This window comes from Triticum aestivum, chromosome 6B (genome assembly GCF_018294505.1).
Source record: "Triticum aestivum cultivar Chinese Spring chromosome 6B, IWGSC CS RefSeq v2.1, whole genome shotgun sequence".
NCBI lineage: Eukaryota > Viridiplantae > Streptophyta > Magnoliopsida > Poales > Poaceae > Triticum > Triticum aestivum.
Genome location: NC_057810.1, coordinates 412,774,352 through 412,790,025, shown reverse-complemented (window position 1 = coordinate 412,790,025; position 15,674 = coordinate 412,774,352). Strand labels below are relative to the sequence as shown.

The window sequence follows — 15,674 nt, the reverse complement described above, 5'->3', positions numbered from 1 at the left end:
GAGTGATAGTTAAGTACTGCAGGCCACCAACAACACTACGATACTCAGTGGCGTCATCAGAGGTGAGAGGATCTCCATCAAACGCAGACAAACGATCAGTAGCAGACATAGGAGTCATGACATGTTTGCATTTAAGCATACCTGCCCGTCGCAACAGATCCATCGAATACTTATGCTGTGTGAGTGTCAAGCCAGCAGAAGAACGTGAAACTTCCAGCCCAAGGAAGTAATGCAACGTTCCTAAATCCTTCACCGCAAAATCTCCACTCAAGGAAGATATCAGACGGTCAGCAGCAGCATCCGAGGAGCTAATGAGGATAATGTCATCAACATATACCCGAAGATACATCGTCACCTGAGGTCGATGCAGAAGGAAGAGCGAGGTGTCAGCAGTAGAGGGGACAAAACCAAGTGACCGAAGAACAGAGCCCAATCTGGCATGCCAAGCACGAGGAGCCTGCTTCAACCCATAGAGCGCCTTGACCAGGCGACACAGATGATGAGGACGAGCAGGATCAACAAAACCAGGGGGCTGACGCATATAAACCTCCTCATCCAGAACACCATGAAGAAAGGCATTCTGAACATCCAGCTGACGAAGAAACCAGCCCCGAGTAACAGCCAAGGACAACAGAAGTCGAATAGTTGTTGGTTTGATCACCGGACTGAACGTATCCTCATAGTCAAGACCATACCTTTGCTTGAACCCTTTCGCCACTAACCGTGCCTTATAGCGTTCAATAGAACCATCAGCATGCTTCTTAACCTTGAAGACCCACTTGGAATCAATGACATTGACACCAGAGACCGGAGGAACAAGCTGCCAAGTACCATTTGTCAACAATGCCTGATACTCTTGCTCCATAGCTTGACGCCAATGAGGAATCCCGAGAGCAACCTGGAAGTGACGCGGTTCAGCCGAAGGATCTTCCTTGACATGAGCAACACATGCCGCAAGCCAGGCGACCGTCCCATCTTTGCGTTGCTTGGGACGCACAATACCGGATCGACTGCGAGTATGTGGTCGAAGAGGAACGGCCGTAGGTGGTGCAACCAGTGGCAACGGCCCCGGCGAGGAAGAAGTATTCGACGCAGCCGGTGACGATGCAGTGGCGACAGGCGAGGACGAGGCCGACCCAGGCGAGGCCGACCCGGGCGACAGACTCGACTGGATGGGCGAGTCAGTCGGCTCAAGGCCAACCGAGGCGCGGCAGCCCAGCCCAGGCGAGCTCGCCGGCTCAGGAGAGGCCGGCCCAGATGGGAGCACCAGCTCGGGGGAGGCCGGCCCAGATGGAATCACCGGCTCGGGGGAGGCCGGCGTAGGGGAGACCAGCCCGGGCAAGGCCGGCCCAGGCGGAACCGACCCAGCCTCAGAAGAGGCCGGCACGGACGGAGCCGACGCTGAGGCGCCCAGTCCAGGCATGCATGGCGCATGCACAAGGCCATTCGCCACGTCGGGTGCAGTTGATGGCTCCGGCTCCTCCAGCAACTCCAGGCGAACTCCACGACCCGTTCCTGCAGCATGATTAGGCAACAACGCAGGAGAATATGCAATATCAACAAATTGAGCAGGCAGTGGAGGGGTGGATTGCAAGGAGGAGGCTGGAGGTGTGGGAGTTATGGACAAAGACGAGAACGGGAATACACTCTCGTCAAACACAACATCACGCGAGATGTAGACACGGTTGGATGGAATATGAAGACACTTGTACCCTTTGTGAAGAGAGCTATACCCAAGAAATACACAAAGTTTGGACCGAAACTCGAGCTTGCGCTTATTATAAGGACGAAGATGAGGCCAGCATGCACAACCAAAAACTTTGAGAAAAGTATAATCTGGAACCTCATTAAGCAATAGTTCAAGTGGTGTTTTCATCCCAAGGAGACGTGTAGGAAGCCTATTTATGAGAAAACAGGCAGTAGAAAAAGCATCACTCCAAAAACGAAAAGGTGCTGATGCATGAGCAAGTAAGGTGAGACCGGTTTCGACAATGTGACGATGCTTACGTTCAGCCGTGCCATTCTGCTGATGTGTATGAGGACAAGACACGCGATGCGAAATCCCAAGCTTATTAAAAAAGGAATTGAGGTTGTGATATTCACCCCCCCAATCTGACTGAACATGAATAATCTTATGCTTAAGAAGACGCTCAACATGAGCTTGAAATTGCAGGAACACATCAAACACATCGGATTTACGGTTGATAAGATAAAGCCAAGTGAACCGACTATAAGCATTAATAAAACTGACATAATAATTATGACCGCTCACAGAAGTTTGGGCATGCCCCCATACATCAGAATAAATAAGCTCAAGTGGAGTTTTGACGACACGACTCGAATCAGAAAACGAAAGCTGATGACTCTTGCCTTGTTGACAGGCATCACAGACTGTGGCAACATCTTTATTGGACACAACGGGAAGACTATGACGATGAAGAACACTACAAACTATGGGAGTGGCAGGATGGCCGAGCAGTGCATGCCAATGAGTAGGCGACACATAGACACCAGTGAGTGCTCGAGGGGCAGAAGGCAGATCAAGTGCATATAATCCATCGCGCAGGCGACCTCTAAGCAGAACGTCCCTCGTGGCCCGATCCTTGATAAAAAAATAAAAAGGATGAAACTCAGTGAAAACATTGTTATCACGAGTAAGCTGAGGAACAGACAATAGGCTACGAGTAGCAGAAGGAACTCTAAGGACATTACGAAGATGGAGAGATTTCTGTTTATGAGTTAAAAGAGAGGCCTGACCAACATGTGATATGTGCATACCTGCTCCACTGGCGGTGTGAACCTGATCATTACCACGGTATGGCTCCTGAACTGAGAGTTTGCCCATCTCGCCCGTCAAATGATTCGTAGCGCCCGTGTCCATATACCATGTTGGATCAATGGGATATGATGTAGTGTGGCCTGCTTGACGAGCAGGCTCATGAGTGGCCAAGGCAGCTTGTTTCTCGTTGCCTTTGCCATTGTTGCCGACGCCGAGGAAGTCCTGCTTGAAGCGGCGATGACAGCGGGAAGCAACATGACCTGGGATGTTGCACAGTTGACAAGGGAGCTGAACGCCACAAGAAGGGCAGCAGGCACACGAACGACCACCCCCGGTCGTGGGGAAAGGGGCTGCGGCAGGCGACCGCGGAGCCTGCAAAGTCAATGGTGCTGTTTTGCCCGCTGTAGTTGACTTGAAGGGCTTCCCTTTTCCACGAGTGGCAGCGTTGGCAGCCATGAAACTCGGATTGGTACGGCGGGACTTGATGCGTTGTTCCGTGGCAAGGAGGCGGGCGTAGAGCTCACGGGGTTCAAGTGGAGTATCACGGCCATTGATGTTCTCAGCAAGGTTATCATAGTCGTCATCCAGACCGTTCATGACGAAGGTGGTGAAGTCCTCTTTGCGAAGCGGTTGACCAATGGAGGCCAGAGTGTCTGCGAGACGCGTCATCTTGCCGAAGTAGTCGGTAATGCTGAGGTCAAGAAGCTTGGTCTCTCCCAGTTCCGTACGAAGAGTGTGAGCACGAGCCTGCTGCTGAGATGCAAAGCTAGTGTGAAGGGCAGACCACGCCTCCTGGGACGTGGCAGTGAAGAGAACCAAGGAGGACACCGCCTTGGTGAGCGACGACTAGATCGCCGAAAGTATGGCCTGATCCTGAGCCACCCACGCATGGTATGCCGGGTGATGTGGTGGAGGACACGGCAAGGAACCGTCGACGTAGCCCTCCAGATAGCGACTGCGGAGAAGTGGCAGCACCTGTGCACGCCATGACAGATAATTGTCCGTCGTCAGCTTCACTGGGATCAGATGCGCGAAGTAGAACGGCGTGCTGGCCACGGCATGATCAGCAGGAGGAGGCGCCGTGTAGTAGGTCATGTGAGATGATCCACCAGATGCAGCCATGGCCGGAGGGTAGTAGCCACCATAGGGCAATGGCGGCGGCGGGGCCCTGTCCGACCCAGCGTTCGCGGCGACAGGTGAAGGCGCGTAGGGCGCCGCTGCAACAGGGGCAGGAGACGCAGCCGCGGCGGGCGCGTAGGGCGGCGCCCCGTAGTGGCCCGTTGATGAAGTAGCGGCCCCGTAGGGGCCATAGGCCGCCGATCCGGCAGGGACGGGCGCCGCCCCGTAGGGGCCTGCGGGCGGGGGTGGAGCAGCCCCGTACGGGCCGTAGGCTGCCGATCCAGCGGGGACGGGCGCCGCCCCGTAGGGGCCTGCGGGCGGGAGTGGAGCAGCCCCGTGGGGGCCGTAGGTGGCCGATCCCATCCACGGACCGGTGTACGAAGGATCCCCCGGGGCCGGCGGAGGCGCGGCCGGTGACGACGGCGGTGGCTGATCCGAGGAGGCGCCTACCATCGAAGATTGGCCGGTGTAGACCGAAACCAGGGGACGCGAGGAGAGGAACGGCGACGCAGGCGCCGTGACAGAAGCCGACGCGACAGCGGCGACGGAGTTGGGCGCGATCGCGGTGGCGGAGGCGTCGGCGGCAGCAGCGGAAGACATAGGACCGGTTAGGGTTGATACCATGTAAGACTTAGGGTTTTGGGAAACTGCACGACACCCGTTAAGGGTGTGGCTATCTCATATATATAAGGGGTACACCAAGGTGTACGATACAATATACAAGACATATACAGAAGCTATATGTAAATACAGTCTAACACCACACATTCATGCTGGTTCAGAGCGGACGTGACCTCTCACTGGAGCCGGCACTGAAGCAACGCGCTGGCCGAGAGCACCACCTGGTCTCCGTGCCTCTTCCAATGCCGGAGACACTTGACCGGACGAGATTGGACAATTGTGCACCACATTCAAACCGGCTCCCGCCCGTTCGCCTGCTAGCATTAAATAGGCGCGGCGAGCGAAAATCCCACTCCGGCCTGCTGGCATTAAACAGGCGCGGCGAGCGAAAATCATACTCCGGCTTACGCATTTGACACAACCCGTCGCTTGGCCTGGCCGACACCCACTAGTTAAACACCACCTCTTCTTGCTTGACACGACCCGCACGACACTACGTTCGCCATGACCGATAGCTCTAGAGCAATGTGGGAGAAACTCTCGACGGAGCAGAAACGAGTTGGCCGGCCTTGCAGCCGACTGGCAGGCCTGTCGTACACAATGGATACAGGTCGGTTTGCCGACTAGCTTGCCAAAGGTGAGTGAGGATGACCCGGCGATGGAGGAAGCACTCGACGACGAGCCGACGCCCCCGCCCGTGTAGGCGCAGTTCAACGTAGTCATGACGGAAGAGCAGCGGATGCCGTCTATGTCGACGTTGCGACAGGTGCAGGAGGACCGACGGTGTAGATTTCCGTCAGTACCCTCGGCAAGGTGCCTTGCGTGGCTGAAAGTCACATATCAAAGGTCACACATGGTATTTACCCAAGTTTGGGCCTTTGAAGAGTAATACCTGACGTCATGCACTCCTGCTTACTGTTTTTATGGTGGGGGATACCTCGTGCAAGAAAATACAATGGTGTGAGGAGAGATGACTATCGAGAGTTGTTCTACTAGAGGGTAGATGACAATGTGAGCACCCTAGCCTCCCCTTACGTACACGGTGGGGGCTAAGGTTTTACATGGGGAGATGCGATCTAGGTCGCCGCCGCCGTCAACTTGGAGGTCAAGATGATCCAGGGACGTCTATCCCTTCCTCCGGGCTTGCTCCTGTCGTTGGGCATATGGTGGGCCTTGTGGGCCTATCGCTAGGCCGGCTGGCGGGCATAGTGAGTAGCCCCTAAGCGCGACAGAGGTCGCCGAGGTTAGTCTTTGAGATCTTCGGCTGGCTCTTTTCTCTGTAGAACAACAACAACAACAACAAATCCTTTAGTCCCAAACAAGTTAGGGTAGGCTAGAGGTGAAACCCATAAGATCTCGCGACCAAATCATGATTCTGGAACATGGATAACAAGCTTCCACGCACCCTTGTCCATGGCTAGTTCTTTGGTGATACCCCAATCCTTCAGACCTCTCTTTACGGAATTCTCCCATGTTAAATTCGGCCTACCCCGATCTTTTCTTGACATTATCCGCACGCTTTAGCCGTCCACTGTGCACTGGAGCTTCTAGAGGCCCGTGCTGAATATGCCCAAATCATCTCAGACGATGTTGGACAAGCTTCTCTTCAATTGGTGTTACCCCAACTCTATCTCATATATCATCATTCCGAACTCGATCCTTCCTCGTGTGACCACACATCCATCTCAACATGCGCATCTCCGCCACGCCTAACCGTTGAACATGTCACCTTTTAGTAGGCCAACACTCAGCACCATACAACATTGTGGGTTGAACCGCCATCCTATAGAACTTGCCTTTTTAGATTTTGTGGCACTCTCTTGTCACAGAGAATTCCAGACGCTTGACACCACTTCATACATCCAGCTTTTATTCGATGGTTCACATCTTCATCAATACCCCCATCCTTCTGCAGCATTGACCCCGAATATCAAAAGGTATCCTTCTGAGGCACTACCTGCCCATCAAGACTAACATCCTCCTCCTCCTCGTGTCTAGTAGTACTGAAACCGCACCTCATGTATTCGGTTTTAGTTCTACTAAGCCTAAAACCTTTCAATTCCAAGGTTTGTCTCCATAAATCTAACTTCCTATTAACCCCCGTTGTCATGGTTTTGTCACGACAGATGTGAAGGAAATATGCCCTAGAGGCTATAACAAAGTTGTTATTTTATATTTCCTTATATCATGATAAATGTTTATTATTCATGCTAGAATTGTATTAACCGAAAACTTGATACATGTGTGGATACATAGACAAAAGACCGTGTCCCTAGTAAGCCTCTACTAGACTAACTCGTTAATCAAAGATGGTTAAGTTTCCTAACAATAGACATGTGTTATCATTTGATGAACGAGATCACATCATTAGGAGAATGATGTGATGGACAAGACCCATCCGTTAGCTTAGCATAATGATCGTTCAGTTTTATTGCTATAGTTTTCTTCATGTCATATACATATTCCTTTAACTATGAGATTATGCAACTCCTGGATACCGGAGGAATGCCTTGTGTGCTATCACTCACAACGTAACTGGGTGATTATAAAGATCTCTACAGGTATCTCCGAAGGTTTTTATTGGGTTTGCATAGATCGATATTAGGATTTGTCACTCCGAGTATCAGAGAGGTATCTCTGGGCCCTCTCGGTAATGCACATCATAATAAGCCTTGCAAGCAATGTGAGTAATGAGGTAGTTGCGGGATGATGCATTACGGAATGAGTAAAGAGACTTGTCGGTAACAAGATTGAACTAGGTATGAAGATACCGATGATCGAATCTCGTAGTAACATACCGATGACAAAGGGAATAATGTATGTTGTCATTACGGTACGACCGATAAAGATCTTCGTAGAATATGTGGGGACCAATATGAGCATCAAGGTTCCGCTGTTGGTTATTGACCGGAGAAGTGTCTTGGTCCTATCTACATAGTTCTCGAACCCGTAGGGTCCGCACGCTTAACGTTTGATGACGATTTTGTATTATAAGAGTTATGTGATTTGGTGACCGAATGTTGTTCGGAGTCCCGGATGAGATCACAGACATGACAAGGAGTCTCGAAATGGCCGAGAGGTAAATATTCATATATATGACGATAGTATTCGGACACCAGAAGTGTTCCGGGGGTACCGGATACATATCGGGTCACCGGAAGGGGTTCCGGGCACCCCCCGGCAAAGATATGGGCCTTATTGGACCAAGGGCAGGACAGACCAGCCCCTAGTGGGCTGGTGCGCCCTTATATAGGCCGAATAGTAGGAGAAGGAAAGATGGAAGGGAGAAAGGAAAGGGGAGGATTCGGCCTCCCCCTTTCCTTCTCTCCCTCCTCTCTTTCCTTCCTCCTCCGACACTTATGGAAGGGGGGAGGCAGACTTGTGGGAGGCGCCCAAGTAGGATTACTCCTACTTGGGGCGCCCCTTGCTGCCCCTCTCCCTCTCCCCTATTTATATATGTGGGGGGCACCTCTAGAACACACAATATTGATTCCTAGCCGTGTGCGGTGCCCCCCTCCACAGTTTACGTCTCCGGTCATATTCACGTAGTGCTTAGGTGAAGCCTTGCGCGGATCACTTCACCATCACCATAACCATGCCGTCTCGCTGACGGAACTCTCCCTCGACATTTTTCTGGATCAAGAGTTTGAGGGACGTCATCGAGCTGAACGTGTGCGGAACTCGGAGGTGCCGTACGTTTGGTGCTTGATCGGTCGGAAGGAGAAGAAGTTTGACTACATCAACCACGTTGTCAAATGCTTCCGCTTTCGGCCTATGAGGGTATGTGGACACACTCTCCCCCTCTCTTTGCTATGCATCTCCTAGATAGATCTTGCGTGAGCGTAGGAATTTTTTTGAAATTGCATGCTACGTTTTCCAACAGTGGCATTTGAGTCAGGTCTATGCGTAGATGATATGCACGAGTAGAACACAAAGAGTTGTGGGCGGTGATAGTCATACTGCTTATCACCAACGTCTTATTTTGATTCGGCAGAATTGTTGGATGAAGCGGCCTGGACCAACCTTACATGACCACATTCATGAGACCGGTTCGACCGACAGATATGCAACTAGTTTTGCATAAAGGTGGCTGGCGGGTGTATGTTTCTCCAACTTTAGTTGAATCGAATTTGACTATGACCGGTCCTTGTTGAAAGTTAAATCAACAAACTTGATGAAACACCGTTGTGATTTTGATGCGTAGGTAAGAACGGTTTTTACTACTCCCTCTGTTCCGAAATAATTGTCAACCCCAGTGCAAATTCCGTCACGTTATATTTTTTTCACTTTCCTATTTTGCCCTCCCACTCGCTCACACTAGCTAGCTTGCTCGCCGCTTTCCCAATCCCCCTGCCCTCTGTCACCGCCCTCCCAATCCCTCTGCCCTCTGTCGCCGCCCTCTCCCTCTCGTCGTCGCCGCACTCCCACTCTTCTCGTCGCCGCCCACTCCCTCTCCCCGTCGCCGGTCGAGATGGGCTGCTTTGGATGCTTCGCCCCAGCGGCGCGCCGAGGGGCCGGCGACCTCAAGCCCTCCAAGCTCACCCACCACTGCACCGACGACGACTCATGTCATCTTCTTGACTGATTTCTGCCCGTCCCCTCCCCGCCTTGCTGCTGCCTGGTGCAAAGCACTCTTCTTTGTTTTGATTCTTTCTTATCCGTGTTGTGTTGTTGGGTCTTGGAGTAGTCGCAGACGCGCAGAGGAAGGTGGCGCTGGACGTGGGGAGCGGCTGCGCGCACAGCTTCACCTTCAAGGATCTGCTGGTGGCCACCGGCTACTTCAACGAGGCCAATTTCATCGGCGAGGGCGGCTTCGGCAAGGTGTACAAGGGCAAGATCTCAAAGACCAACTCGCAGGCGAGTCCCCACTCTTCCTCCCCTGTTCCACCTCTGTTCCTCCGGCGGCCCTGGTTTCCGGTGGAAAAAAGATTTGATTGATTGTTTTCCTCCTTCTCACAGGGCGCTTCCGATGCGCAGATGGTGGCGGTGAAGCAGTTGGCCCGGGAGAGTGTGCAGGGAAGAAGGAGTTCCTGGTGGAGGTGCTGATGCTCACGGTGCTCAGCCACCCCAACCTCGCCATCCTCGTCGGCTTCTGCGTGCAGGGGGGTGAGTGGCTGCTGGTCTACGAGTACATGCCCTTCGGCAGCCTGGAGAGCCACCTCTTTGGTAATTCTTCTTCTCAGAATTCTTCAGACTTGCTCTCTGTTTTTGGTTCAGTTCATCTCTGCAATGCAGTTAATATCCATGTTGATATGTAAGTATTGGCTATCCTTCATAATGTGTGTGTTATGGTACAGTTCAGTTTGTGTGGTAAACCTTCGCACTACCGGCACGCGCTCTCGAAAGTAATTCGTGTCGGTTTGGGAAATCAAAGGGGAAAAGAAATGAATCATAGAAGAAGCCATCTATGGTTCCCCTTTCTCAGTTCTGGGAAAGAGGTGACTTTGAGAATTTGCCTTTTTGGGGTTCACTTTCGGGAACCATCCATGGTTGTGCTGCTCTGTCAGATTGTTGTGCTCTGTCAGATTTTGGAGAAAGGGGAGCTCCAAGTTTCTGGCAAGGAGAGGGGTGCGCAACTGTCCGTGCAGTTCCGGGACATCGCCACCATCGTCATGGAGAAGACTATCGATCCTGAGACCCGGTGCCCCTACACCATGAACATGATCGAGCACCTCATGCACGACATACACTTTACGGTCGATCCAAACATCACCTCCAAGGAACAGGTAGCTGCCTACCCTCTGCTCTGGATATGCTGCTCCTTAGTATGTTTTCCCTTTCTTCAATCCAATGGAGGATAATGATTTGTTTAGCATCCGTCATTTGCATTCATCACCTGTAGTGCATTTTCTATAAAGAAATGTTGCTTTAGGCCAAATTATTGTACGCATTACAAATAGCCGACCTTCTGATTCCTGTATTACCGGAGTATTGCCAAGTTGCCATGCTAGCTTAGAATAGTTTTCCTGAAGTGATGATATCTTACTGTAAGCAATCTTATTATCTGCACTGGTCCCAATTGGAAGAAATTGAGTATTGATGTCTTGTAGAAGTCCTTGCCGGGACAGAAACTTCAGTGGCAAGTAGATGCATATGAATAATCTTTCTGGAGATATTCACTCATATTCCATACCATAGAGGCTATTCTGTTTGTTATGCACCTGGCATTGTGTATCAGTTTTGTCGAATCTGTCTTCGTTTTTCTTTTCAACCAGTGGTCATTGTTTGTAGTTAACCTCTTTTTCGGTAGAGTCACTCTGTGCCAATACCTTGCACTGACACAATGTCATAAAAATACTGAAGGAATTAGGAATTCTCTGTGACAGTACTGATGGTACCTGTGTTTATGGTTTTACCTTAGTTATTATTACCTGCACTCTGGACAATTTGACAGAGGTAGTAATATGCAAATTGTTTCTGGCTTTCTGCTCCTTCTATTAATTTTTGACTACAACTATCAGTGAATGTTAACCTCGGATTACAAGCAATTTATGCACCAATTACTCCTGTACTGATGTTCATATTTCATCCCACAAACTACTCCTGTAATTTCAATGAGAGTATCGTGTGTTTTCTCATCAAACTACTGTTGTTCATCATGGAGTATTGTTCATACTACTGTTGTTCATCAAACTATTGTGTGTTTCCTCATCAAACTATTGTTCATAATACTCCTGTTCAATCAAGATGTTTCCAAAATTGCGGGAAATTCACATTTATACTCCTTGAAATCTATGAAGATTGATTGATTGAAGAGTACATTGAAATCTGTAATCTGTTGAAGATTCATTACACAGTAGAGTAATTACACACAGTACTATGAAATCTCATTAAGCCTTTCTTTGATTGAAATCCAGGAGCAAAAAGGAGTAGCCGACGGCTGACCTCGAGCTCTCGATTGGAGTGGAGGGAGGCGGTCGGCGAGGGATTTGCGGCCAGCGGGGAAGGATCCTAGGGAAGGGAGCAGGCAGCCGATGGGGAAAGGCGACTACCGGCGAGGGAGCTTCTGATCGCGGCGGGGAAGAGCGACCAAAGAGGGGATCTGGCTCTCGATTGGAGCGGCGCAGGCAGCCGACGGGGAAGGACGACGGAGATGCGGACGGCAGAGGAGCCTGGCGAAGGGGAGGAGTGAAGGAGTCCTCCGCCTGCCAAAGGGGAGGAGCGACGGAGTCCTGGCGGAGGGAAGGAGCGATGGAGAAAGACGACGACCTGAGCGCGATTTCCAGTCGGGGGCAGTTTTGTAATTTCACTAGTTTTCACCTAGTCGGAAAAGACCTCGCAGCGACAATTATTTCGAAACGGAGGGAGTAGAAGCCCGTAGCAACCACATAAAACTTGAACAACAAAGTAGAGGACGTCTAACTTGTTTTTGCAGGGCATGTTGTGATGTGATATGGTCAAGATATGATGTGATATACGTTATTGTATGAGATGATCATGTTTTGTAGAAGTTACCGGCAACTGGCAGGAGCCTTATGGTTGTCGCTTTATTGTATGAAATGCAAACCGTCATGTAATTGCTTTACTTTATCACTATGCGTTAGCGATAGTTGTAGAAGAAATAGTTGGCGAGAAGACCACGACACTACGATGGAGATCAAGGTGTCAAGCCGGTGATGATGGAGATCATGACGGTGCTTTGGAGATGGAGATCAAAGGCACAAGATGATGATGGCCATATCATGTCACATATTTTGATTGCATGTGATGTCTATCTTTTATGCATCTTATTTTTCTTAGTACGACGATAGCATTATAAGATGATCCCTTAACTAAATTTCAAGGTATAAGTGTTCTCCCTGAGTATGCACCATTGCGATAGTTCTTCGTGCTAAGACACCACGTGATGATCGGGTGTGATATGCTCTACGTTCACATACAATGGGTGCAAGACAGTTTTGCATATGCGGAATACTTGGGTTAAACTTGACGAGCCTAGCATGTACAAACATGGCCTTGGAACACTAGAGACCGAAAGGTCGAATGTGAATCATATAGTAGATATGATCAACATAGAGATGTTCACCATTGATGACTACTCCATCTCACGTGATGATCGGACATGGTTTAGTTGATTTGGATCACATATCATTTAGATGACTTGAGGGATGTCTATCTAAGTGGGAGTTCTTAAGTAATTTGATTAATTGAACTTTAATTTATCATGAATTTAGTCCTGATAGTATTTGCAAATTATGTTGTAGATCAATAGCTCGCGATATAGCTCCTATATTTTTTTGATTTGTTCCTAGAAAAAAGTTGAAAGATGATAGTAGCAATGATGCAGTCCGGGTCCGTGATCTAAGGATTATCCTCATTGCTGCACAGAAGAATTATGTCCTTAATGCACCGCTAGGTGACAGGCCTATTGCAGGAGCTGATGCAGACATTATGAACGTTTGACAAGCTTGGTATGATGATTACTTGATAGTTCAGTGCACCATGCTTTATGGCTTAGAACCGGGACTTAAAAAACGTTTTGAACGCCACATAGCATATGAGATGTTTCAAGAATTGAAATTGGTATTTCAGACTCATACCCGTGTCGAGAGGTATGAGACCTCTGACAAGTACTTTGCCTACAAGATGGAGGAGAATGGCTCAACCAGTGAGCATGTGCTCAGAATGTCTGGGTAGTACAAGCGCTAGTACAAGCGCTTGAATCAAGTGGGAGTTAATCTTTCAGATAAGATAGTGATTGACAAAGTTCTCTAGTCACTATCACCAAGCTACTAGAACTTTGTGATGAACTATAATATGCAAGGGGACGAGGAAAACGATTCCCGAGCTCTTTGCAATGCTGAAATCGGTGAAGGTAGAAATCAAGAAAGAGCATCAAGTGTTGATGGTTGACAATACCCCACTAGTTTCAAGTAAAAGGGCAAGGGAAAGAAAGGGGAACTTCAAGAATAATGGAAAGCAAGTTGCCACTCCCGTGAAGAAGCCTAAAGTTGGACCCAAGTCTGAAACTGAGTGCTTATACTGCAAAGGAAACGGTCACTAGAAGTGGAACTGCCCAAACATTTGGCGGATAAGAAGAATGGCAAAGTGAACAAAGGTATATTTGATATACAGATTATTGTGTACCTTACCAGTGTTCGTAGTAGCCCCTGGGTATTTGATACTAGTTCAGTTGCTAAGATTAGTAACTCAAAATAGGAGTTATAGAATGAACCGAGACTAGTTAAGGGCGAGGTGACGATGTGTGTTGTTGGAAGTGATTCCAAGGTTGATAAGGTCACCATCGCACACTCCCTCTACCTTCGGGATTAGTGTTGAACCTAAATAAATGTTATTTGGTGTTTGCGTTGAGCATGAATATGATTGGACCATGTTTATTGCAATACGATTATTCATTTCAATTGGAGAATAATTGTTGTTCTGTTTACATGAATAAAACCTTCTATGGTCATACACCCAATGTAAATGGTCTATCGAATCTCGATCGTAGTGATACACATATTTATAATATTGATGCCAAAAGATTTAAAGTTGATAATGATAGTGCAACATATTTGTGGCACTACCGTTTAGGTCATATTGGTGTAAAACGCATGAAGAAACTCCATGCAGATGGGCTTTCTGAAAACACTTGATTATGAATCATTTGATGCTTGCGAACCGTGCCTCATGGGCAAACTGACTAAGACTTCGTTCTCCGGAACAATGGAGCGAGCCACTGACTTATTGGAAATAATACATACCGATGTATGCAGTCTGATTAGTGTTGAGGCTCGTGGCGGGTATCGTTATTTTCTGACCTTCACAGATGATTTGAGCAGATATGTGTATATCTACTTGATGAAACACAAGTCTGAAACATTTGAAAAGTTCAAAGAATTTCAGAGTGAAGTGAAGAATCATCGTAATAAGAAAAAGTTTCTACGATCTGATCGCGGAGCCGAACATTTGAGTTACGAGTTGGCCTTCATTTAAAACAATGTGGAATAGTTTCACAACTCACGCCACCTGGAACACCACAGCGTAATGGTGTGTCCGAACATCGTAACCATACTTTATTAGATATGGTGCGATCTATGATGTCTCTTACCGATTTACCTCTATCATTTTGGGGTTATGCATTAGAGATAGCTGCATTCATGTTAAATAGGGTACCATCTAAATCCGTTGAGACAACACTGTATGAACTGTGGTTTAGCAAGAAACCTAAGCTGTCGTTTCTTAAAGTTTGGGGTTGCGATGCTTATGTGAAAAAGCTTCAGCCTGATAAGCTCAAACCCAAATCGGAGAAGTGCATCTTCATAGGATACCCAAAATAAACAGTTGGGTACACCTTCTATCACAGATCCGAAGGCAAGATGTTTGTTGCTAAGAATGGATCATTTCTAGAGAAGGAGTTTCTCTTGAAAGAAGTGAGTGGGAGGAAAGTAGGACTTGATGAGGTAATTGTACCTTCTCTCGAATTGGAAAGTAGCTCATCACAGTAAACCGTTCCTGTGATGCCTACGCCAACTAGTGAGGAAGCTAATGATAATGATCATGAAACTTCGGATCAAGTTACTACCAACCAGAGCACGTTCTGCACCAGAGTGGTACTGTAATCCTGTTCTGGAAGTCATGTTACTAGACCATGACGAACCTATGAACTATGAGGAAGCGATGATGAGCCTAGATTCCGATAAATGGCTTGAGGCCATGAAATCTGAGATATGATTCATGTATGAGAACCAAGTATGGACTTTGATTGACTTGCCCGATGATCGGCGAGCCATTGAGAATAAATGGATCTTCAAGGGGAAGACGGACACTGATAGTAGTGTTACTATCTACAAAGCTCGAATTGTCGCAAAAGGTTTTCAACAAGTTCAAGGTGTTGACTACGATGAGATTTTCTCACTCATATCGATGCTTAAAGTCTGTCCGAATCATGTTAGAAATTGCCACATTTTATGAAATCTGGCAAATGGATGTCAAAACTGCATTCCTTAATGGATTTATTAAAGAAGAGTTGTATATGATGCAACCAGAAGGTTTTCTCAATCCTAAAGGTGCTAACAAAGTGTGCAAGCTCCAGTGATCCATATATGGACTGGTGCAAGCATCTCGGAGTTGGAATATACACTTTGATGAGTTGATCAAAGCATATAGTTTTATACAGACTTGCGGTGAAGTCTGTATTTACAAGAAAGTGAGT

General features: G+C 48.3%; 1 protein-coding gene across 4 annotated transcripts; it reads left to right on the top strand.

The window, feature by feature from the left end:
* The first annotated feature begins 8,826 nt into the window (after positions 1–8,826).
* LOC123137300 (ribosome maturation protein SBDS) lies at positions 8,827–11,949 on the top strand. 4 transcript variants are annotated; one of them, XM_044556996.1, is made up of 5 exons: positions 8,827–9,087; positions 9,207–9,376; positions 9,479–9,685; positions 10,045–10,245; positions 11,377–11,949. In XM_044556996.1, the coding sequence occupies exons 1-3, from the start codon at positions 8,991–8,993 to the stop codon at positions 9,563–9,565; spliced, it is 354 nt and encodes a 117-aa protein (XP_044412931.1). In that variant the 5' UTR covers positions 8,827–8,990; the 3' UTR covers positions 9,566–9,685; positions 10,045–10,245; positions 11,377–11,949. The 4 variants fall into 4 exon arrangements, with proteins under 4 accessions (XP_044412931.1, XP_044412932.1, XP_044412930.1 ...); XM_044556997.1 differs by having other exon boundaries at positions 9,497–10,245; XM_044556995.1 differs by having other exon boundaries at positions 9,479–10,245.
* Positions 11,950–15,674: the final 3,725 nt, after the last annotated feature.

Excerpts from the sequence above, each read along its gene's own strand:
- LOC123137300 (XM_044556994.1), top strand. The coding sequence starts at position 9,808 with ATGGTACAGTTCAGTTTGTGTGGTAAACCTTCGCACTACCGGCACGCG. Across the intron at positions 9,958-10,044 it reads TTCTCAGTTCTGGGAAAGAG|ATTTTGGAGAAAGGGGAGCT; the intron begins GTGACTTTGAGA and ends GTGCTCTGTCAG. Across the intron at positions 10,246-11,376 it reads ACATCACCTCCAAGGAACAG|GAGCAAAAAGGAGTAGCCGA; the intron begins GTAGCTGCCTAC and ends ATTGAAATCCAG.